This window comes from Sarcophilus harrisii, chromosome 2, assembly GCF_902635505.1.
Source record: "Sarcophilus harrisii chromosome 2, mSarHar1.11, whole genome shotgun sequence".
Classification (NCBI taxonomy): Eukaryota; Metazoa; Chordata; class Mammalia; order Dasyuromorphia; family Dasyuridae; genus Sarcophilus; species Sarcophilus harrisii.
The window spans coordinates 213,771,626-213,796,462 of NC_045427.1; the positions used below are offsets into that span (position 1 = coordinate 213,771,626).

Consider the following 24,837-nt stretch of genomic DNA (forward strand, 5'->3'; position numbering starts at 1 on the left):
GAAGGACTAGGACAGAGCCTTAGAGGAAATCCTCAGTAGTGGATATGACTTGGAGAAAGATCCAACTTAAAAGAATGAGAAGGAGCAGTCAGACAGATAAAAAGAAAACCAGGAAAAAGTCACAAAAATCTGGAGAGGAGGGAATCTCTAAAATCTGATGATGGATGGATTGCAGTGAGACCAAGAAGGATGAAGATTAAGAAAAGACCATTAGATTTGGCATTTAAAAGATCATTGGTAACTTTGGAGAGAAGTTTCAATTGAATAAGGAAATTGGAAGCCTGATTACAGATTTTAGAAGCAAGAGGGAGAAGGGAAAGTATAGACAGTTTTCTTAAGAAATTTGGATAGAAAAGGAGAGAGATAGGATAACTAGTAGGGATGGTGCAGTTGAAGGATTTTTTTCCAAAGATGGGAGAGACATAGCCATGTTTATAGCAGTTGGGAAAGAGACAGCAGATAGGGGAAGAATAAAAGGTATAGAAAGGGTGGGGTCAGTGATTGGGACAAGCTGCTGTAAGAGATGGGAGGGGATGGAATCAAGGGTGCAGCTGGAGGTGTTTGTTTTAGCAAAAAAAAAAAAAAAAAAAAAAAAAAGGCCATTTCTTCATGTGAAGTGGGGGACAAGAAAGGAAGAGATTGTGGGATAAGATATTTGAGCGGTGTGAGATGAAAAAGAGAAGAGGGAGCTTCTCACTGTTTTTAAATGAAGGTCCTCAGCCAATGGGTGAGGGTAGGAAATGACTTGTTCTCAGCTCTTTCTGAGAACTAGGACAACTTCTCCAATCTTCTGGTGCCTCTCCTGTTTTTGTATTCAAACAATTTGAATTTCAGGTATTATTGATAGAGATTCATCAATAACATCTGCCAATTCTTTAGTATCTAAGAGTATTGAAAGATCCTAATTCATCTGAGACAAATAACTTGAATATACTTGTACTTGGTGACTTTCTAGCTTGTTGAAGGGTAAGAGCTTATACCCTTCTTCCACAGCTTTTGAGAACCTGGGATCATTTTGATGTCCCATATGAAAGTTATCTCTGATAATAAGCTATCACTTAACTTATTTTCTCCATTCTCCCTACCCCCATCAGCCTTTATATTACCCTTCGATGGTATTTCATGATTTACAGGCATATAGCAATGTCAGGAGAATAGTGAAGTTTAAAAGTAAGCTTTTGCAACAGCAAACAGCTTGGAATTACTGAACACACTATGCAGTTTTCCAAATGCAGAGTCTATCCTCATCTTTTTTTTTTTTTTCCTTTCCACTTTTGAGTACAGAGAAAAGCAGATAATTTGGCAAAAAACAGGATTCCCAGTTTAATTCAGAGGATACTTATTATATGCACTTATTATGTGCAAAATATTGTGTTGGTTCCCTAAAATGTCAATGAGCTGTGATAAGATTGGAGTCGGAACTTTCTCCATTGGAACAAATGTCAACCTGTCTATCACATCTCTTTGGAGAGTTCTCTGCCCATGGCTCAGTTGTATTCAAATGTTCCTGACTCCAAGGCCCGCAGTCTAGCCACAATTCAAGTGATTCTCTTGAAGAACAATTATCCTCTAAGAGCTGATAGTTCAGCAGGGAGATAAGGAAAGGAGTTTGGCTTAGTAGATAGAGGGGACAGTATATATCTGAGTCATGAAGTTCTGTGTTCTCATTCCACCTCAGACAGATTCAGGCCTTGTCACTTAACATCTAAATGCCCTGGAGAAATTTGATACATTGAAGAGCATAAACAGAAGAGGGTTTCCTACACCATTGAAATCATACATTTAATTTTTTAAAGGTGGGAGCAGCAATATGTGGACATCAGATTCCTTAAAGAAATAATTTAAACATAAGACTGTAATGTGAAGATGGAAATGCCCTTTTTACAAGAAAGGTATAAAAAGTCAATAGGTATTTAGTAAATATCTTCCCAGCTAAATGCTGGGAATACAGATTCAGAAGTGAGATGATGCTTGTTCTCAGAAACATATTTTCCTGAGTGTATATATATGGTCAGAAATAAAGATATATCAAAAAATAAATAGAAAATTACTTGGTCCATCTTATATGCTCGTTTCTTATTTTCTTATTGTTTTGTTTATATACTTGAATACTATTATTTCTCAGTAAAAGCTAAACTAAAATTTTCTTTTTAACTTTTAAAATTTACCTTTTCCTCCAACAGGATGGTGCTGCAAAAGTGACCTGCATGGCTTGGTCCCAGAACAATGCCAAATTTGCTGTCTGTACAGTGGACCGTGTGGTGTTACTATATGATGAGCATGGGGAACGGAGAGATAAATTTTCCACCAAACCAGCTGACATGAAGGTGAAAAGACTGCTCCTTCCTTGGCTTCTTTTCAGCATTTTCCCTACTCTTAAATCACAAGAAATAGCGTATTACTCTCTTATTCCATCCATTTACTCCCTTTTCCCCTTCCACGTTACCCTTAATTCCAGTATAACTATATAAACCTTTTTAAAAAATTCTTTCTCTTAATATATTTGCACTCCTTTATCTCACCCTTAGTATGGTAGGAAGAGCTATGTGGTGAAGGGCATGGCTTTCTCTCCTGACTCCACTAAGATTGCCATAGGACAGACTGACAACATCATCTATGTATACAAGATTGGAGAAGATTGGTAAGACTAGTGAAAGTGGGTGACTGGGAAGAAATGAGGATTGAAAGGGAAATAACACCCTGGGGAGAAGGGTCTAAAGATGAGATATTAATACCTGCTCCAAATACAAATACATGTGATACCATGATATTGATGCTTCCGTCCCAGTCCTTTCCCAGTCCCATTCCTAGGAGAGTCAGTGTCACATAAACAAAGCAGCAATACTGTATCTCTGTTTAGTAACTGAGATATGGACAGTATTATTGAAACTTTGTATTGTTCACAAAGCCACGGCCACTTAGAATCCTACATAGGCTTTGGCTTTTGCTCCCATGGAGCCTTTCTGGATAGAAATACAAATAGCATTATTCCTTGCTGTTCCTCACTCAAGGCTTCTGTTGAAATTTCCTTAAGATTTAATTTTAACAACTAGATTCCAATTTTGATATCTTCTTTTCCCTTTATTGGAGCAGGGGTGACAAGAAAGTGATTTGCAACAAATTTATCCAGACGGTAAAGTATTATTTTCTCTCAAAATGAGTTTATTGGAATGTTCAAGTTTTTATCAGGATATCTAACCTTCCTTAGTTCTGATATCTGGTGCTCTTTCCTTTGCTAAATGGTAGTCTCACTACTCATTCTTATAGCCTTTCTCTTTTTGAGTTTGGTTTGTGTCTTTCCATGCAAAAGACCAGGGTGGTGCTTATTTATTGGTTCTGAGCGTTATAAGCAGTGCTTATAACCAAACTGTTTTTTTTTTTTTTCTTCCTTATAGAGTGCTGTTACTTGTCTACAGTGGCCAGCAGAATACATTATTGTTTTTGGACTAGCAGAAGGGAAGGTAAAGGAGGGAAACATAAAAGAGGTGGTCAATAGTGCTCTTCTCCCTTAGGATCAGATCTATATGTAGTATTAGTATTTTATTTTATAAAAATAACATGATTGACTTTTTTACCTCAAATTTATACCAAATTAAGGTGAAACTGAGAAAACCTTTTATATTTAGTCCCAGCACCCAAGTTTAATTTTACTGGAGCAGAATAAGGGGTTAGGCTATTTTAGTCTTAGCTTTCTCTTTTCTTAAATCTTGAGCATGTGTAGTCTTTTTACTGCCTTCAGAGTCAAGGTAAAGAGAGAATTCATCTGGCTTCTCTCTCTCTCTTTCAGGTCCGTTTAGCAAATACTAAAACCAATAAATCATCTACCATCTATGGGACAGATTCTTATGTTGTCTCACTAACATCAAAGTAAGTAAGGGGAGAGTGCTTCTGGGAGTGAGAGAAACATAAGGATATTGAAAGTTGGTGAATGGGTGACTTCTGAGAGGGCTATGTATGAGGAGGGGAAAAAAAGGAGTCACAGACTGGAAAATGGCTTGACAGTAAAAGGGCACTTGGTTGCTGGGCTTAGGACTTGTAGTCAGGTAAACTTGGATTTGAATTCCAATTCTGACATTTATGAGCTGTAACCCCCAAGGCTATTTTCTTCTTTGTAGGTAAGGATAAAAATTAATAGTTGTACCTATCTTAAAAGGTTGTTAAGTTCAAATGAGATAATGGATATAGAGTACTTCATAAACCTTTAAAGCTCTCTGTAAATGTCAATTATTCTATTACTTTATTTTCCCAATATCTTTTTTCTCTTGACTGATCAGTGGCTCTGGGAAAGGAATTCTTTCTGGTCATGCTGATGGCACCATTGTCCGATATTTCTTTGATGATGAAGGCTCTGGTGAATCACAGGTTTGTATGATAAAGGATCCTTGGAAATCAAGATGTTTAGAGGGTGAAAGTGAGGAGTGGCTTGGAGCTTAGAGGAAGAAGATCAGAAGACTTAAATGTTTGGATTTGGGAAGTCAAGAGAGCTAGAATCTTAGGGGAAGAGAGAGAGATGGAGAATGCTAGGTTAAGAATTCCTGGGAGCAGTAGGTAGAAAGATAAAGAACAAAGTTTTTGGAGAATGGTGTCTTTGAGAGTGCTTGAGGCTAGAATGAAATGAAGACTCTGGGGAAAGTGGGTTGTGTGGCTGTGGGTTTGGTCAATGTAGGTGGTCTCACTAGTAGAACTTACACACTAATTTTGTTTGATATCAGTTTGTAAGAGTAGATCTCCCTCATACTAGTTACTGTGTGTATTGAGGGTAATTGTCTCATGGATACTTGTCAGTATGTGTGTGGTCTTCCCATAGAAGATTTGGTTTGTATAGGTATGTTCTTAAAGAAATAATTTCTATAAGGAGAATATGGTCAAAATAAGTGAGAAGGAAGTGATGAAAAGAAGAGATTTAAAAAAAAAAAAAACAAAAAAAAACAAAGTTAATGTCACCACTTGCCAGACTTCCTCCATTCCTGTTTTAGGGGAAATTGGTCAGTCATCCATGTCCACCCTATGCCTTGGCTTGGGCATCTAATAGCATTGTGGCCGCTGGTTGTGACCGAAGGATTGTGGCTTATGGAAAAGAAGGCCATGTATTGCAAACTTTTGATTATAGCCGTGATCCTCAGGAGCGTGAATTCACCACAGCTGCAGCCAGTCCTGGAGGCCAAGCTGTTGTACTGGGAAGTTATGACAGGTGGGATGGGAAAATGATTAAATAATCAACAGAGACTTTGGGAGTCATTCTATAGTCTTGTCCTATAGCCTTTCTGTGCTTCCTTTTAGTTTCTTCTCATTCTCTCTTCCTTAAGCCCCTTGACCTCAGACTTCTTATTTTTGTCTTTTCTATATTTCTGTCTTTTTTTCATTCTTTTGTGTCTCTTATGTACCTCCTTACTAAATGACTTTTTCCATCTTCCTTTTCTCCAGTCTTTACCCACCTTACTTCATCATATCTCTTCTTAGCCTTGTCTTGCTGTCCACAGCTTCCCTATCACCCTTTTGTCCCTTTCCTAAATCACTTCGAAGTCTTTGTTCTCTCTCCCACTAAACTTCTCTCCCCACTCTCTCTTCTTGACCTCTTTTCCTCACCAATGAAGGGAAAATATTTTTTCTCATCAATACTGCATCTCTACTTTTTCTCTTCCCTTCATACTCTTCTGCTCAAGCCCCCATTCCTTCTATAAACCATATATCATGTGTCCTTAAATCCCTAGGCTTCGGGTGCTGAACTGGAGCCCTCGACGAAGCATCTGGGAGGAGGCAAAACCCAAAGAAATTGCCAACCTGTACACTGTCACTGCCTTAGCCTGGAAACGGGATGGTTCCCGACTTTGTGCAGTATGTTTATCTAGAACCAGCCCCTTCCTGACAAAAACATTTTCCTTTTCTTGGAAAATTCTCTTTCCCTAAGGATGTTTACCTAATGCCACTAGCAACTTTACCTTCTTTTGATCCCATTCTACCAATCCAGGAACTGGAAGTAGGGAGGAGAAATAAAACATCTCAGTTTAGCAGTCACTAGGAAGTTGCAAAGAGATGTATATAAAGGGCTAGACTTTCACTGATGTCTCACCAATTTGAGGTGCCCTGCTTCTGACATCTTTTCCTGTTATAATGCTTACCACCCACTCTTTTCCATGTATTCTCTGTGTCCCCAGATACTTCTCCCTGGTTAATCATTCTACCTCAACACTTTCTAGTGGCTGCTATCTTTTCTCACAGGGTACTTTGTGCGGTGGAGTAGAACAGTTTGATTGCTGCCTCCGAAGAAGTATTTACAAGAATAAGTTTGAGTTGACATATGTAGGACCCAGCCAGGTAAGTAGGACATATTCCACCCATCTAGACTTTGTCATGAGTCACTCAGCTTTGTACTATTTCCTTCCCCCGCCCCAGGGTATATCACTATTATATCTAAGGATAACTATTTTTATCACACTGCAGGCAGAGCTTCAATGAAGAGCAGGTCACATCAGGATAGTTCTTTTCCTTCAAGCCACAACCTTTCCTTCTTTTTGGAGAAGAGACTGACAGACATCAGATCTTTTAAACTGGGCTCTAGAGACTATTCTCAGTTCTTTTCTAGTCTGAAATTGTCTTGATTGTGAACTATCTTAGGGAAGAAGAATAACTTATGCTTACATGCTAATTTAAGGTTTATAAGCATTTTTCTCACAACTCTGTAAGCAAATATTTAAGCAAATATTATCCCCTTATTAAGATTGAGGACCCAGACTTAGATGAAGTGTCCATGGTTACAAAGCTGGGATTCAGATGTAGGTCCTTTGACACCAGATCCACTCCATGTTGCAATAGTGTGTGCTACTTTTTAAAAATCTTTTTTTTGGTACTAGACTTGTGATTTCATTAGTATAGGGAACTTATGATACAGAAATTCTCTCTCCCAATGCAGATAGGTACCTATTCTGCAACTTACAGACTTAGTTGCTGGGGCACTAAGAAATTAAGATACTTGCCCAGGGCTACACAGCCAGTATATGTCAAAGGCAAGGTTTAAACCTAGGACTTGTACACTCCAAGGCCAAATTATCTGTTAATTACACCATACTGCTTTTTAAATCTTAATTTTTATTGGCATATTGCTTTTACTAATAGTTGATTTATAAATAGCATTTATATAGTACTTTAAGATTTTATAAAGTACTTCATAAATATTAACTATCTCATTTTTTCTTCATAACAATTTTGAAATGAACCGTGTACTTAGATTCACTGGGATTGATTCCCTTGTGGGTAGAGAGTTATAAGGGATGGGGATTGGGGAGGGACACATTTCTTCCCCATGGCTGATCAGATAGGCCAAAACAAGCATGGATGGCTCTGAGCCCAAAGAAAGGGTAGTGTATGGTCCATGCTCTCAGTCCTACAATCTAAGGAAGTCAGTGCTACTGGATCAAAGAGTATGTAAGGGAGTGCAAGAACTCTAGAAAAAGGAATATGGGCAAGTTATATAGGGGTATGAGTGCCAAACAGGATTTTTATTTGATCCTAGAGGTTATAGGGAGCCACTGGGATTTAATGAGGCACCAGCCTTTTGTAGCCGTTAGGTACGAGATGATGATGGACTGAACCAAAGTGGTAACTGTGTCAGAGAAGGGGACATATGTGAGAGAGGTTACAAAGGTAAAATTGACAGATCTTGACAACAGATTGGAAGTGGGGGATGCAAGAGAGTAAGGAGTTGAGGACAATACCAAGGTTGGGAACATGGGTGACTTGAAGAATGGGTGGTGCCCCAACATAAAAAGGAAATTTGGAAGGCATTGGGATTTTGAGGGGAAAATAATGAGTTCTGTTTGGGTATGTTGAATTTAAGGTGTCTTTGGGAAATCTAGTTCAGGATATCTAATAGCTGTTGGAGATGTGAGATGAGAGGTCATCAGGAAAGTTAGAACTGACTAAATAGATTTGAGAATTATCAGCACAGAAATAATTATTGACTCCATGAGAATGAATAAGCTCACCAAGTACAGAAACAGTGTAGAGGGCTAAAAGAAGAGAGTGCTATGGACAATCCCCTGTTAGTGAATATAACCTGAATGAAGATCCAGCAAAAGAGACAGAGAAGAAGTTGTCAGGCAGGAAGAGAACCAGGAAAGAGTGGTGTACCAAAAACCTTAGAAAAGAACATCAAGGAGAAGGAGTGATCAACAGTATCAAAAAATGCATAGAGTTTAAGAAGGATTAAGATCAAGAAAAGGCCTTTAAATTTGGCAGTTAAGAAATTGTTAGTAATTTGTTAGAGCAGTTTTGGCTAAATATGTTTGGAAGCCAGATTGTAGAGACTTGAAAAGGAAGTTGATGTTTATGCAAGTTATGCTGAGCCATCAGCCTTTTTTGCTCCATTCATATTCTCCTCTACTCATTTTATTCCCAATTCCCCATTAAATCAGTACCAGCTCTGACCTGTGCTTATGCAAAAGCCAGAATGGGTAAGAAGATGCTTAGAGCTCAGGATGCTGATTCCTCTTCTAGGATGAAATTATGGTGTAATGGGAAGTATACTGATCTAATATGGATAAAAAACCTGGGCTTAAATCCCAGTTCTGTTTCTTAATACCTGTATGATCTTACTTTACCCCATGGCCCTATCCATAAAATGAAGTAATGAAACTAAGTAATCTCTAAAGTTTCTTTAGCTTTTAACATTCTATATAGTGGTTCTCTATGCTTTGCCTTCTACCCAGGTAATTGTGAAGAATCTTTCATCAGGCACCCGTGTGGTACTCAAATCCCATTATGGGTATGAAGTAGAGGAAGTTAAGATTTTGGGCAAGGAGAGATATCTGGTGGCCCATACCTCAGACACTCTGCTGCTGGGAGATCTGAACACCAATCGACTAAGTGAGGTAGGGACCAAGGAGGTAAGAGTCATGGGGCTATCTTGGATGGGTAATAGGAATCTATTCTTCCCAATGCCGGAAGAATAGGAGGTAGGGAAAATTTTCTAGATACCCTAGATCACCCTAGGTGATTGTTCCTGTATTTGGACTCCTTAGAGTCCAAAGAAAGAGGGAAGAGAGGGAAATCAAGAGAACCAGAACAAGATCTACCACTAGGGCTTCACTGTGTAATGTCCACCATCAGTCTCCTTTTGGTTCTCTTCTATTATTTTTTCCTTCATCTCTTTATCTCTCCCCCCAAAGCTTCTTGGATTCATATCTTAATTAGTCTTTATTTTTCCCTAATGCAGGTGGCTTGGCAAGGATCTGGTGGCAATGAGAAGTATTTCTTTGAAAATGAGAATGTGAGTGGAGTTGAATTCATGGAACCCCTAGCTCACCAAACTCTTGACTATCCCAGTCTTTTCTAGTCCCTTACTTCCTACTGGAGAGACCTGGCAGTGAATAGAGAAGATGATGGTGGGAGAGTTGAATAGAGTGGGGAAGCAAAGAGAAAATTGTGAACTTCTCATTGTGAGAATTGGGGTTCTAGAATGCTGCACTCCACAACTTTTTTCTTTCTGAAATTAAATCTTGGTTAATATGTTGGTCTTATTCTTTTCCAGGTCTGCATGATCTTTAATGCTGGGGAACTGACTCTGGTGGAATATGGGAATAATGACATTCTGGGTTCTGTACGCACTGAGTTCATGAACCCCCATCTCATCAGGTAAGATCAAGAGATCCCCACCTTGTCAGGGATGACTTTCACTCTGACTTAGGACTGTCATCTATTCAAATTAGACCAATACCCAGACATACTCCCCTTCAAAAACTTAGAGAGACAAGAGATAGAAGACATTTTGGGTTTTGGTTAAAGAGCTGACCTTGGAGTGAGAGAACCTTAGTTCAAGTTCTTCTAACACATCCTAGCTTTGTGATTTTGGCAAGTTATTTAAGCTTTCAGTGTCCTAGGCAACTACATTTGATTGTATGTTGCTGAAAAGGTATCAGTCTTTATTGTAAACTGAGTGCTCACCTGAAGCTCCCTACTCCACTGAAATCACAAGAGCAAAAAAGAATGCCAAAAACCTAACATTGTTTGTACTCTTATTACATTTCTTAGTGTCCGTATCAATGAGAGACGTCAGCGGGGAATGGAAGAGAACAAGAAGCTGGCTTATCTCATAGACATTAAGACCATTGCAATCGGTAAGAGCATTCCACATTTCAAATAAACACATATGCACCTACATTGTATTTAACTGCTCAGGACCCCAACATATTTATCTGGGGATAATAATATTTTGCACTGTCTGTCTTGTAAACCTTAAAAATCTACACACTTAAGTCAATATGAATTATTCTTATTATCATAGTCTGTTCTAATGTAATGTTTATTTACACACATTTGTATCTCAGACATCATGATATAATGGATAAAGAAGCAGTCTCAAAGTTAGGAAGATCTGAGTATACAAAGAAGGATTCTTCATTAATTTTTAGTTCCTTTGTCACTCAGTCATTTTTAGTCTTTAGGCTAAAGTCAGGAACTAATGATATATAAGAAGTATGTGATTGGGACTCTATTGAGGGAGACTTAATAACCCTCAAAAGCTCTTTGCCAGCTAACTTGTCAGACCTAAATGCCATGGCCTTCCTGATCACCTCCAAATCCTGATTGATCACACTCATGCTCCATACTATTATCTTTATATTTATCTTATATTTATATATTTATCCTTAGCTAAGGTTTCATAGAATCACAGAGTTTTAGAGTTGGAAGGAACATCTAATCTAACCTATATTCGCCTCCACAACATACCTGAAAGATGCTCCTCTGGCTTTTGCCTGAGGATCTCAAACGAAGGGGAATCCACCACCTCCCAAAACAGTCTATTTCACCGTGGGTGATCTAATTTTGAGTGATCTTTAGCTCTGGATGAACCTTTTATAAAGCATTTATTTCACCTCTCTAATTTCACATACTGAAGCTCTGAGGGTTGAATGCAGTAAGAGTGAGAAAAGCTGATTGTATATATGAGGACTAAGGAACCTGTACTAAATTCATTCTGGGGAAAAAGGACCACAGAATCCTTATAAATAGATATGTAGGGAGATGGTAAGAAATAAAGGAATGTTATGTAAGAAAATGCATTAGGTCTAGATAGGTCCCTAGTTTTCTTGACAAAAGTCAGTTTAGACCATTATTTCTATTGTTTCTCTTATTGTATGACAGCACATCTCTGTCCCTGGATAGGACTGTCAGACATGAATATATTAGCTGCATTAAAGCAAAAATATCTCATGTTTTACTGTAAAGTTTATAAAATGCTTTCTATACAACAACCCCATGAGGGATACATACAAGTCTTATTATTATGCTCAGCTTAGAAATGAAGAGACTAAAGGCTATAGAGACCAAGTGCTTTGCCAGTGATTACACAACTCATAAGTGGTCCCATTCAGTTTTTCTTTTTCTCCCGTTTTCCCCCTTCTTTCCTACATCTATTTATGTTATTCCCTGAATCCTGAATATCCATGTAATAGCAATATAATTAAGCTTATTGATCAAGCTAATATTTCATATTAACATAAACTTGAACATTTCATTTATAAATTATATACCAGTGAGGGAAACATTAAGCTGAGATTAGGTTCCTGAGGTTTCTATTAGATTTGTCTCAATGAGGTCTTTCAGCACTTTGTTTCTTTCCTTTATTCCTCCCTCCCTCCTTCACTTTCTTCCTCCCTCTTTCCCTTTCCTTTCTTTCTTTTTCCCTTCTCTTTTTTGGGGGGAGGAAGGGGGAAGGGTACAGTATATACAGGTAATCAGGATTAAGTGACTTGCCCACACAGCTAATACATTGAACTCAGGTTCTCTTGACTCCAGGACCAGTGCTCTATCTACTGCACCACCTACCTGGCCCTTTCAGCACCTTTGAAGTCATGGTCATACTATAACTTGTCTGGGACGGGTTCAGGCTGGGTAAATTCTATTGAGCACTTCTTGGTTTAACTTTGTTTGATTTAGAGTTTTGAATGAGGTCACATGTACAAGAATTTTCCCTTCCCTTAAACCTTCAAGAATCTAGATATGGTAAAAATGCTCTAAATCACAAAATTATAGAAATGCAAATTAAAACAACTGAGGTACTACCTCATACCTCTCAGATTGGCAAAGGAAAAGATAAATCTTGGAAGGGATATGGGAAAACTGGTACACTAATGCATTGTTGATGAAGTTGGGAAATGATCCAGCCATTCTGGAAAGCAATTTGGAACTATGCCAAAGAGCTATAAAGTTGTGCAGTGTCTCTACTGGATTTGTATCCCAAAGAGATCATAAAAGAGGTAAAAGGACCACATCTGCAAAAAAAAAAAAAAATGTTTGTGGCAGCTCTTTTTGTAGTGGCAAGGAATTGGAAATTGAGTGGAAGCCCTTCAGTTGAGGAATGGCTGAATAAATTATAGTATATGAATGTAGTGGAATATTATTGTTCTCTAAGAAACTATAAGCAGGCTGATTTTAGAAAAGTCTAGAAAGACTTCCATGAACTGATGCTGAGTGAAGTGAGGAGAACCAAGAGAACATTGTACACAGTAATAAGATGATTTGATGATCAACCATGATAGTCTTCTCAGCAAGAGTGATCCAAAATAATTCCATTAGACTTAGGGTGAAAAATGTCAACTGCATCTTGAGAAAGAACTATGGAGACTGAATGTGAATCAAAGCATAGTATTTTCACCTTTTTTTTTTGCTTTTTCTCATTTTTTTCACTTCTGATCTTACTTTTCTTGCACAACATCACGAACATGGAAATATATTTTAAAGGATTATACATGTATAACCTATATTAGATCACCTGGTATCTTGGGAAGGAGAAAGGAAAGGAGAGAAGGAAAAAAAATTGGAACACAAAATCTTAAAAAATGAATGTTGAAAACTATCTTTACATGTATTTAGAAAAATAAAATACTATTGAGGAAAAAAATTAAGAAAATTTTTTTAATTTAATAGCCTTTTATTTACAGGATATATGCATGGGTAACTTTACAGGATTAACAATTGCCAAACCTCTTGTTCCAATTTTTCACCTCTTACCCCCCACCCTCTCCCCCAGATGGCAGGATGACCAGTAGATGTTAAGTACATTAAAATATAAATTAGATACACAATAAGTATACATGACCAAAATGTTATTTTGCTGTACAAAAAGAATCAGACTCTGAAATATTGTACAATTAGCTTGTGAAGGAAATAAAAAATGCAGGTGGGCATAAATATAGGGATTGGGAATTCAATGTAATGGTATTTAGTCATCTCCCAGAGTTCTTTCTCTAGGCGTAGCTGGTTCAGTTCATTACTGCTCCATTGGAAATGATTTGTTTGATCTCATTGCTGAGGATGGCCAGGTCCATCAGAACTGGTCATCATATAGTATTGTTGTTGAAGTATATAATGATCTCCTGGTCCTGCTCATTTCACTCAGCATCAGTTCGTGTAAGTCTCTCCAGGCCTTTCTGAAATCATCCTGTTGGTCATTTAAGAAAATTTTTTAAAAAAGAATCCCAGATAAGAATTATAATATTTAGACTAATCTGAACTTTTTGGGTCCACTAAGGACTTGAACTCAACTCCCAAAATTCCAGAAGAGTCAGCATTTTAAAAATCCTTACAAAATAATGTGACATCACCATGTGGTAGGGCAGATAGTGCAGACTTCCTGAGGCATAAAGTAGGCCTTTGAAGCCTTTTCCATACTGTCTTGGTACTCAGTGATACTTCATTCCTTCATGATCCCTCTTCTCCATTCTGCAGTGGATTTGGTTGGTGGCTACAATATTGGCACGATCAGCCATGACAGCCGTGTGGATTGGTTGGAGCTCAATGAGACTGGACACAAGTTGCTGTTCAGGGATCGGAAACTTCGTGTAAGACACTGAATTCCAGGACTGGTCACTTTGGCAGTAGCCACAAGCACAGTTTATAGGGGGGGCATGGTACAGAGCAGTACTTGAAATGGGTAGGGGGTTGTAGAAGGACAGGCAGAGCCATTGAATTGCTGCTGCTGCTGGTGGTGATGATGATGACTACTTTTTGCTTCCTCTCACTATGAATGATTGGCTTAGCAAGGGCTGGCCCAGGTTGCCTGAGGGATCAGCATCCATCCTTCTATTGCCATCATTATAGCACTATATTGTAACAGCAAGAGAGAGATGCAGAAACTCAAAGGGAGGCAACTTGAGGCTTTAGAGCCGTGATAGGTACTTGACTAGATGCACCCTTACCTCTGAGAATCATACGTTCACCACAAAATCCTCAATTATTTACCAGTTACTGTTCTACTTCTAGGAGAGACCCTCACTGCATCTCCTACTAATTCTCTTTCCTCTATCTGTCTTTTCCTTAGTTACATTTGTATGATATTGAAAGCAGCTCCAAAACGATGATCCTGAATTTCTGCTCCTATGTGCAATGGGTGCCAGGAAGCGACGTGCTGGTAGCTCAGAACCGGAACAGCTTATGTGTGTGGTACAACATTGAGGCACCTGAAAGGGTCACCATGTCTTCTATTAGGGTATGGCAGGGCCCGAGGCCCTTAACGACAAGGTCTGACAGGGCCAACCCTAGTATTGTGTTAATTCAGTTGTTCCAAGGAATTGTCATCTCAGATTTTGGTACACATCAATTCTGTTTTTCATGATTTCCAGCTGAGATATCGAGAGCCTTAGGGAAGCATGAAGGGTTCTGTAATATAACACAAATAGTCTTTGTCACACTGCAGGCCACCATAGCATGCTCCTTAGACTGGGGTAAAACCAATTTAGAGAGTCCCCTTGTAGTTTAGAAGAACCTCACTGAGGTAAATTATATCTAGCTGTACCTCCTTGTTTGGTGGAACCCTAGAGTTTGGTCCAGAATAGTTCAGATCCCTCTTCCCTCAGCACTGCCCACCTCCCTAATTAGAAATCTTAAAGAATTCTAGATTAGCTTACGAGTAGAATACTGAGTAGAGAATCCTGACTTAGAGCTTCAGGGTAATTGTGGAGTTGCCAACAAGTTTCGGGGTAGATCAGGAGGGCCTTAAAATCTAGTCGAGCAGATTGTCACCATTACTATTATTGGGCATCAGTGAAGTTTTGCCTAGTGAGTCCCACTTTAACCCAAGGACTTAGGAACACATGATATATGCTGAAATGTTATGCCCTGAGATAGGATCCAGGAAAATCATGGTGCAGTATAATTCCCTCAAGAGTGAAGGAAAATGGGGATGGACAAGGCTGGGCCTAGTCTCTTCATAGGAGATTAATCCAAATAAGATACTAATTCAGAACCTGGGGCTGGGGATCCACAGGGTGATGTCGTGAGTCTGGAACGGGGTGGTGGAAAGACAGAAGTGATGGTGACCGAAGGTGTGACGACCGTTGCCTATACACTGGATGAAGGGCTTATTGAATTTGGAACCGCCATTGATGACGGCAACTACACCCGGTGAGAAGATGGACAAGGACACAGGGAGGGAGGGGTTAAAACCAGAGCAGAAGGAAGAACCCTATTTGGGAAGAACAGCTCAGAGAGAGGAAGAACCATCAAGGTATTCCAGTGTCCTGTGTTTTCTTACTCTATGGGTATTCCTCATGCCACTTTTAGAGCAGCTGCATTCTTGGAGACTCTGGAAATGACCCCAGAAACAGAGGCAATGTGGAAAACGTTAAGCAAATTGGCACTGGAAGTAAGACAGCTACATATTGCAGAAAGGTAAGTTAGGGCTGAATTGAGAGACTGAAAATTTTGGAAGCTAGAAAAGCAGGTGACCAAAGCAGGTATAATCATGCTCCAGTCCTGTCTTCTTGAGTCCTCCCTTAAAATCTTTTCTTACTGAGTCCTCTCCTAGGACAACAACAGACTAGGATTATAAATTTCATGGGGGTAGGAACAATTCCTGCTATTACCTTTTTGCAATCCTTAGTTAGAAAGCCCTTGTCAATCCCACTGAGATTTATACCTTGCCACACTATACCCTCTTCCAGGTGCTTCTCTGCTTTGGGCCATGTAGCAAAAGCTCGATTTCTACATGAGACCAATGAGATTGCAGATCAGGTGTCCAGAGAATATGTAAGTATCAGCCTACTGATCCTTTCAGTGTTTCAAATTGTGATTCCTCAATTTCTTGACTATATGATTTGTAACTTTCTGGTCTTTGCTTTTTACCATCCCCTCACTCCTCAATCCTCTTGGCCCCAAATTTTCACAATTTTCAGTGCTCAGTTCCCTTAGGCCCTGTAACCCTTCTTCTTGCCATCCAATACACTCTCCTTTTTCCATGCTTCCTCTTTTGCACATACCTGCAGTTAGTGTCTCCTTATTCTTTGTCAGGGTGGGGAAGGAACTGACTTCTATCAGGTCCGAGCCCGTCTGGCCATGCTAGAGAAGAACTACAAGTTGGCAGAAATGATCTTCCTGGAACAGGTAATAGAATAGGTGTGCATGAATATGAGTGCATGAATATGAATAAATAATCAAGAGATGGGAGGAAAACTCATAAATAGTGAATAAACAGTGGCAAAGAAGTAAAAGCAACAGCTACAGACTTGAAAAGATTGAGTTCTGGGAGAATGTTTATAGTTAAGGCTGGCTTTGTAAACATGTGTGATAGAAAGTCAAAGTGCTTGTGCTGACTCTGGGGTGACCCAGCTAAGGAGGCCTAGTGCTTGTTTGATGATGTTGATGCCTTCTTTCTATTTCCATTTTCTTTCCCTCTGATCGCTCAGAACGCTGTTGAAGAAGCTATGGCCATGTACCAAGAACTGCACCGCTGGGATGAATGCATTGCTGTGGCTGAGGCCAAGGTAGGAACTGCTCTTCCCCCAGCTCCTTAGAAGTAAATTTCCCTTCTCATCTCACTTCAGAAACTTTCTTCTTTTGCGGACAAGTCCAGAAAGTAGGGCGGTGGTTGAGCCTAATGAGACTGGCAGAGAGTTGGAGAATGAGGGACCCTGAGAGCAGAAACCTGTGCTACCTTTCATTCTCTCTCTCCTCTTCCCCTAGGGCCACCCTGCCCTGGAGAAGCTGCGCCGGGGTTATTATCAGTGGCTGATGGATACACAGCAGGAAGAAAGGGCAGGTGAATTACAGGAAAACCAGGGAGATGGGCTGGCTGCCATCAGCCTCTACCTGAAGGCCGGACTCCCCGCCAAAGCTGCTCGGTTGATTCTGGCTCGAGAGGAACTGCTGGCCAACACTGAACTAGTGGAACACATCACCTCGGCCCTTATCAAGGGAGAGCTGTTTGAGAGGGTGAGACAAACTTCCTACGTTTCCCTGACAACACCTTATCCTGTAATCGACACTAGGTTCCTGAGACCCAAAAGCCCTGCATTCACCAAAGAGGAGTTCTCTGATAAATAGCTCAAGCCCTCTTTGGCCTGATTCTTTTACTCTCTAACCTGATGTTTGTGATGGGAGAAGTAATGCATTTAACAATGATAGATGGTGGTAATAGTAGTTGTAGTCGTGGTCACAGTGATAATAATTAGCGCAAGTTGAGAAAACAGACATTTTTAAGCAGAGGTCAAGGTTAAACAACTAGTGTCTGAGACTGAAATTGAACTCAGGTCTTCCTGACTCTAGGCCCAACAAAATCCACCACACCGCCAGCTACAGCTGCTTTCATCAGTATTAGCTCATACATCTTCATACCTCTAAGAGAGAGAGACTTGGCAGATATTAAATCTTTAAGATGGAATTTAGGATGAAGGACTTATATTAGATCACATACCTTGGCAATGCCAGAGATGGGATAAGATCTTGGATCACCAAAGACCTAGTTTGAGAATTCTTCATTCCCTATGCTGCCTCTCCCAATACATGGACTGGGACCCTCTATTAACACTGTATATATTAATAGGCAGGAGATCTATTTGAGAAGATCCGGAATCCACAGAGGGCCCTTGAGTGCTACTGTAAGGGCAATGCATTCATGAAAGGTAACAGTGACCTTGGCTATATAACCACACACATACACACACACACACACACACACACACACACTTTTTATTGAAACATACATATTACTTTCCTTCACTGGCCTCCATATTTTTTATTTTGCACTGACACTACCTACAATTCTCCATTCTTCGCTTTTCACCATTTTTCCCTATTCCTCATTTTCTTTTCATCTTCTATGCCTTGAACCCTGAAAGTCTTAGCTGTGTTCTTTTCTCTGACAGCGGTGGAGTTGGCCCGCATGGCATTCCCAGCTGAGGTTGTGCGGTTAGAAGAGGGATGGGGGGACCATTTGGTGCAACAGAAGCAGCTTGATGCTGCCATCAATCATTATATTGAAGCCAGGTATGAAGAAGAAGCCAAGAAGATAGGGTTTGCATGTAGGAGGTAAGAATTGTACAGGAGCACATAAATTGGGGATCAAAGCATTGAAAGAAAATAGATCCCAGAAGAAGGTTGGAGTATTTCTTTCTATATCATATACACTTCTTTTTTTTTTTCATATACACGTCTGATCTCAACCTGAATAAATGAATAAAAAAGCATTAGTAACTACTTATTATATATCTGGTAATAAAAATACTATATTCTGGTAATACAAATATAAAAATAAGACAATTCTTTTCCTCAAGAACTTAAATTTTTAATTTAATTAAAATATTAATTCTAAATTAATATATATAAATATAATAAATTTATAATGACTATAGAAAAGTGGTAGCCAAGAAAAGATGTTTTGGTCTTAAAAATCACAGAATAATTTATTGATAGCTCCTTTTCACACTTAGTGGCAGTTTAGATAGTAAAGAGCCTTGGTTATCTGAACATGTTTTCTTTGCCTCATCTAATATCTCTTTTCTCCTAAATATCAGGTGCTCCATCAAGGCTATTGAGGCTGCTCTTGGTGCCCGTCAGTGGAAGAAGGCAATTTATATCTTAGATCTGCAAGACCGGGCTACATCATCCAAGTACTATCCTCGTGTGGCCCAACATTACGCATCCCTCCAGGAGTATGAGGTGAGGAGTCAGGCATCTGACCTTACAAGGCAGCAGCACAATCTAGAACTTCTCATACTGTGCAGTAGTACTTCCCCCCCCCCTTATCCCACCCATAATTCAGAAATCTCTTCTCAGCACTAAAAGCCCCATTGCATCATGATCTGAGAGTTTTGTAGATAGAGGAACCATTATTACTAGCCTTATTGAACAGTTGGTCAAGAACAGACCCTCTACCACCATCATGATGATACCAAACCTATATATAGCATGCTCTGTGTGCTCTCACTCAGCTCTTACATCATTCTGTGAGACAGTATTATCCCCCTTTTTTAGATGAAAAGCAGACTCAGAGTAGATTGCTCAAGGTCTTGTAAGTGACAAAATCAGGATTCAAGTATAGTTTTCTGACTCCAAACCCATGGTTCTCTTCATCCTTTGTTTTTAAGTCAAATTCTGTACAAACTCTTAAGAAATATAGAGATCTTGGCCCCTGTCCCCTATATATGTGAGTATATTGCTTTATATGTGAGTATACAAGTATGAGCTAGATTCCCCTTGTATTTCTCTTCATGTTTAGTGTTCTTCTGTGTTATGTGGATATAAAATTGTAACCCCATGTTTTTTTCCTACCTCCACTAAAAGTTATCAAGTAAGAAAATATCAGTCTCTCCCAGTTTCCCCATTAAGCAAAGTTTATATCCCATATCCTCCAATCTCAATTTTCTCTTCCCATCAGTTATTTCCAAATCTGTATCCTGTCCATTTATGTTTTTCTTCCTTTTCCTTTCCAGATTGCAGAGGAGCTCTACACCAAAGGAGATCGGACAAAGGATGCCATTGACATGTATACTCAGGCAGGGCGCTGGGAGCAAGCACACAAGGTGGGGAATAGGAGTGCATTGCCATTGTGGTCATGTTACTCTGGGCACCTAACAATGCCCCTTGTCATTTTCCTCTATTCTATATGTCAGGTTAAGTTAATTTCTAGTCTCTGACAGGGAGAAAATTGAATAAAGGAACCAATTTTGGTTGCTGTACTTAATTACTTTGAAGGAAAAAAGATAGAGAAGCCATAGGAGCTGAAAATCCTCCAGAAATCCCAAATTCCAAAAGTGTGGGGAATGAGCACATACTCCCCAGTCATGCAAGGAATATGTGAATCACCCTGCAGAAGATAAAGGAAATTCCTATTCTGTTTTTTCATTCTTAAAAGAGTTTCTGGTCTTTGTAGTTTCTGGTTTTAGGAAAGAGCTATTGTCCCTTTTCTGTGCATTGGGGATTCACAAAAGCCATGACTAGCTTCTCATCTCTTTTATATACTCTTTAGTCTCCCTTGTTCTCAAAGTAGCAAAGGGGGGGAGCACATGAGGCAGATGTCTCCTTTTGGCCTGACTACTCATGGCTCTGTGTCTCTGGACAGTTGGCAATGAAATGCATGAGGCCAGAAGATGTGTCCGTGCTGTACATTACCCAAGCTCAAGAGATGGAGAAGCAAGGGAAGTACCGAGAGGCGGAGAGGTAAGGGGGGAAAGAAAGACAAGAATAGAAAATAATGATAATAAAGTCACATTTATGTATCTCTAAATTTTCTAAACACTTCCCCCACGGTATTTCTCTAGGGTAGGCAGTGCAGATACCATTGTTCCCATATTAGAGAAGAGACTACTGAGGCAAGAAGTAACTTCCCTTCCCCTGTGGCCATTCAGCATCTGACTCAAAAGTCTCCTGACTCAAAGTCCAGTTTCCCATTTGTTATGCCATGTCCAGGAAAGAAAGGAAGGCGGCATCTAGGAAAAGGGGAAGTCTAGTGTCTTGTCCCAGGAGAGGCAACAGATAGATAATGGTAGCCTGAAGTTTGATTCCTAACTACAACATTTAATGGTCCTATTACTATGGGCAAGTCAGTTTCACGTCAGTGCACCTCTGGTCCCTTCTCTACTCATATCCTTGAGTAGTTCCAGAGTCCCATCTCACAGTCTAGTCCACAATCTGTCCAACTCTAATCATACTATGTAACTTAGCCATTTCCTCCCAAAAGTTTGTCCCAGGGTTGGGGTGAGGGTCTATTCATCATGCTGGAGGCTGCCTTAGCTCTCTTTCCTCTCACTTGATGCTGCTCAGACTGTTAATTTTTCTGTTCTCCTGCCCTATGACCACTTCATCATCTCTTTCTGGGCTACATTTCTAGGCCATCTGCAAAGTTCCTCCCTGGTTATGTGTTACAGCCTATTCATACCTGTGTGGTACCCAGTTTTAGTGGGAGTGGTATTCCAGGGCTTGCTTACATATAGAAAAACTAGTAAAGTGTTTGTGTTGAAAAGATGGACTGTTATGGGAAAATGCTTTGAAGTATCTTGATGGCAACGCAGCCTGCTTTCCTCTTCTCTTCAACTCTGAACCCAGTTCTTTGTCCTTTTTATGCTTCATCCATTTGGTCCTCCTGTGTGGATGGGCAGACCAAGCTCCTTTGGGTTATTACATATCTGTTCCTGAAGGCTCTGGATCATCCTAGGGCTTTATACAATCAACACAATGTCATCCCAAGAGTATCTAGAGGACCAGTATCATCCATTGGTTTTCCTTCCTCAAATTGGACTATTCACTGGATCCTCTTCTGTCACAGAGCATACATCTCCTTTTCACCACACCTAACATTTTTTATCAGAGGTTCTTTAGCTGGCTTTTTTTTTTATTATATCTTTCAGGAAACCATCTTAATAGGTGAATGAGAGATACCTTGTATGTAAAAGAGCCTTAAAAGTGTTTGCTTCTTTTGAGCTAATACTTTTTTTTCACGCAATTATGAAATGTTGGACATATGTTTCATTGTTGAATATCATTGAGGGAGTTTGCTTGTTCCCTCCTGATACCTTTTTTCAGGAATGTTCTTAGATGGCAAATCAGAAATGGTATCCATTGAAATTTTCACTTTTTTTCTTATGAATTAGGGAGCTAGATTTTTTTTCCCACAGCTTTAAAATTTTCTCTTCCTTTAGTTACTTTGTAAATTTGCCATTCAAGTTTGTAATGTTTTGACATTTGATATATTTACATTTGATAGAAATAAGTACTGTTTCTATCTTTTATTCCATTTGCACTTCCTCTGTCAGAACCTTACTGAAGTTTGGGTCCAAGTGTAGGATTCCACTAACTTGGATTTTAAAAAAACAGTTGTAATGTTTTTTTGAAGATCTTTTTCATTTTTCATTCTTGAAGGTTTTTGGAATGACCTTAATTAGTCATCATTCTTACTTTACTTAATTAGTTTGTCACGCTTTCTTTAGACTGATTTTACTTTCTACTTCATATGTCTACTCTATTTGCTTCTCTTCTTTATCTATAAAATGGATGTTTATATATAAAGAAAATGTTTTCACTATCCCTAGGCTATATGTGACAGTGGAGGAGCCAGATCTTGCCATTACTATGTTCAAAAAGCACAAATTATATGATGACATGATCCGCCTTGTAGGGAAACACCATCCAGACCTGTTGAGTGACACCCATTTGCATCTGGGCAAGGTGAGACATTTCCCCATCCTGATCCATCTTTCCCTTAACCTGTATCTATCTCCCTTTCTCTCTTCACTGGCTTATCATCCCCAGGAGCTGGAAGGTGAGGGCCGACTACAAGAGGCTGAATATCACTATTTGGAAGCGCAGGAGTGGAAGGCAACTGTGAATATGTATCGTTCTAGTGGGCTTTGGGAAGAAGCTTACCGGGTAAGAAGCAGATTTATTTTTCCTTCTCAGCATTCACTAATTGTCAGCTTCAAAGATAGCTTAGTTTCTTCTGATCCTAGCCTAAGGATCTATTTCCTAAATTAGAGTTAAATCTGAGATTAGGAATCAGCACATGGGGTGGGGAAAGATAAGGATTTGATATTAATAGAACAACCACACACCTTTGGACTGGAGTTTCACCCGGGAAGCTCTTCCTTTCAGGTAGCAAAAGCACATGGAGGTGCTAATGCCCACAAGCATGTGGCCTATCTATGGGCAAAAGGTCTTGGGGGAGAGGCTGCTGTTCGACTACTCAACAAACTAGGACTCCTAGAAGCTGCCATTGACCATGCTGCTGACAACTGGTGAGAACCTAAAACCTTTTCTCCCATCTCTCATTGGAAGTAGCTTTACATACCATGGGAATTATCCCCTTCCCATTCCTGCCTCAAGGTTATGACACAATTTCCTTAGGATATCACCAGCTATAAAAGTTTCTCCATCTGTAAAATTGGGGTAATAATAGTACCTTCCTTCCTATGGTAATTGTGAGAATAAAATGAGATAATATTTATAAAACACTTTATAAACTTTAAAGTACTCTATAAATAAATCTTTTATCATTGTTAATAATAATTAGTAAAACAAAACTGTCCATGAATCTGAAAAAAAAGTTTGAAAGTTAGTAGTGCAGAAGAGATCTCAGAAGTGAATTCAAAAAGAGGAGCAGGAAGAAAACAAGTATTTTCCTTCTCACTTTATGGGATTCAAGTCAAATGTAAGTCAATTTCTTTCAGCTACTGTTGGCCTTAGAGATGGCCTGGGGATAGGGAAAGTTCCATTTCATAAAGCCTTTAAGTTTTTTAAATACATTATATTTTATATTATAGTAATTTCTGAAAATATACCATTGTCCTCACTCCCCTGAAACTGAATCCTCTCTTGTAACAAAGAACAAACAGTTACACAAAAATATCTGATAGGCACCTTCTTATGACAATGAACACAACATGCTGCCCAAGTCGTATCTTACCTTTGCTAATAGGACAAAGATATACATTTCATTTTCTGTTTTCCAGAATCATTTTTGTTTTTTTCAGTTACTCAGAATTTGGCTTTCTTTTAGTAATCTTTCCCCAAACATTGTGAAAGATATGTTCTTGCAGAGCCATATTTTTAAACTGGGCAGGGTTGGACTGAAATGAAAGACAGTGAGGAGAGGAAAGGGAAGACCCTCATGGACAAGTAACTGAGGAAGAAAGAAAGGAGACCGATTTATGTAATGGTAGCCAAAAAGTTTCAAGTAGAAGGAGCACCTCAGGTTTGACCAAGGAAATTGGATAATGTTTTCAAACCACAGGATTTTGCATTTTGCAGCTCAGTAAAATCACTCCTGCTTTCTTTCCTTTCTTCTCCCTAAAGGAACTTTGCCTCTAAAGAAAGGGAAAAAGTTTTAGTGTAGATACAATTATGTGTATCTCTCTAGGTACCTCTCTGTGTCTGTTAGAATACTCAATTTGATGTTGATATGGGGTAGCCTTAATAATTCTGGCACAAAGAGGTGCATATCCTTTTGTGGTAGAGGAATAAATCAAGGCAATCATTTAATAATGAAGATCAGCTTTCAAGATCAGATCTATACTAAGCCTTTGTGAGCTAAAATCTGTTTCACTGGATCCAAAGTGAGATTTTCTTCAGAAATTGAGAATAATGCTAATATAAACTGAAGCTATGAAATTGCCAGACTATTTGATTCATTTTTAGGTCACTTGATTTAAGGCAGGTGATGTTTCATATAATAATATTGATGGGCCTCAGGAGGTAATAGGGTGAGAGTCAGCATTAATTTACTGAAGTCATCCCAGTAACATGAGGCAATCCCATCGGTTATAAAAACTAATGCTGTGAGAAGCAAGTGCATTTTGGAGGGAAAAAAAGAATCAGGTGTGATGATCTCTCTCCTGACTGGCCTGGTGTTCTCATACATACTGTCTTACCCACTTTTTTGTGCTTCCCCTCCAATTCAGTCCTTCAAGCCCTGTACTTATGTCTGTGCCCCTCTGCCTCCTCTTTGAAAGCAAAGGACTTTGTGGAAGGTCAAAAAATGCCAGAGAATTTGCTTTCCCTTTCTCTTGGGCTTTTTCCATTTATCATTTTCTAAATCTTTTTAATTTATCACCATTATTTCTCAGTTTTGTTTTT

The 24,837-nt window shown here is 39.2% G+C and overlaps 1 protein-coding gene across 1 annotated transcript in view; it reads left to right on the forward strand.

Moving 5' to 3' along the window:
• Positions 1-24,837, forward strand: part of IFT172 (intraflagellar transport 172) — a 42,289-nt gene that overhangs the window by 4,447 nt on the left and 13,005 nt on the right. The window contains exons 2-30 of the mRNA XM_031951345.1: positions 2,184-2,327; positions 2,529-2,641; positions 3,094-3,133; positions 3,396-3,461; positions 3,788-3,867; positions 4,275-4,362; positions 4,977-5,191; positions 5,712-5,835; positions 6,220-6,315; positions 8,706-8,867; positions 9,212-9,265; positions 9,527-9,630; positions 10,027-10,112; positions 13,726-13,838; positions 14,318-14,485; positions 15,263-15,399; positions 15,559-15,666; positions 15,939-16,023; positions 16,285-16,377; positions 16,680-16,757; positions 16,957-17,205; positions 17,816-17,894; positions 18,138-18,258; positions 18,786-18,930; positions 19,704-19,793; positions 20,333-20,430; positions 22,299-22,434; positions 22,519-22,635; positions 22,858-23,000. Coding sequence (XP_031807205.1) covers positions 2,184-2,327; positions 2,529-2,641; positions 3,094-3,133; positions 3,396-3,461; positions 3,788-3,867; positions 4,275-4,362; positions 4,977-5,191; positions 5,712-5,835; positions 6,220-6,315; positions 8,706-8,867; positions 9,212-9,265; positions 9,527-9,630; positions 10,027-10,112; positions 13,726-13,838; positions 14,318-14,485; positions 15,263-15,399; positions 15,559-15,666; positions 15,939-16,023; positions 16,285-16,377; positions 16,680-16,757; positions 16,957-17,205; positions 17,816-17,894; positions 18,138-18,258; positions 18,786-18,930; positions 19,704-19,793; positions 20,333-20,430; positions 22,299-22,434; positions 22,519-22,635; positions 22,858-23,000 — 3,332 coding nt within the window. The remainder of the gene's footprint in view (positions 1-2,183; positions 2,328-2,528; positions 2,642-3,093; positions 3,134-3,395; positions 3,462-3,787; positions 3,868-4,274; positions 4,363-4,976; positions 5,192-5,711; positions 5,836-6,219; positions 6,316-8,705; positions 8,868-9,211; positions 9,266-9,526; positions 9,631-10,026; positions 10,113-13,725; positions 13,839-14,317; positions 14,486-15,262; positions 15,400-15,558; positions 15,667-15,938; positions 16,024-16,284; positions 16,378-16,679; positions 16,758-16,956; positions 17,206-17,815; positions 17,895-18,137; positions 18,259-18,785; positions 18,931-19,703; positions 19,794-20,332; positions 20,431-22,298; positions 22,435-22,518; positions 22,636-22,857; positions 23,001-24,837) is intronic.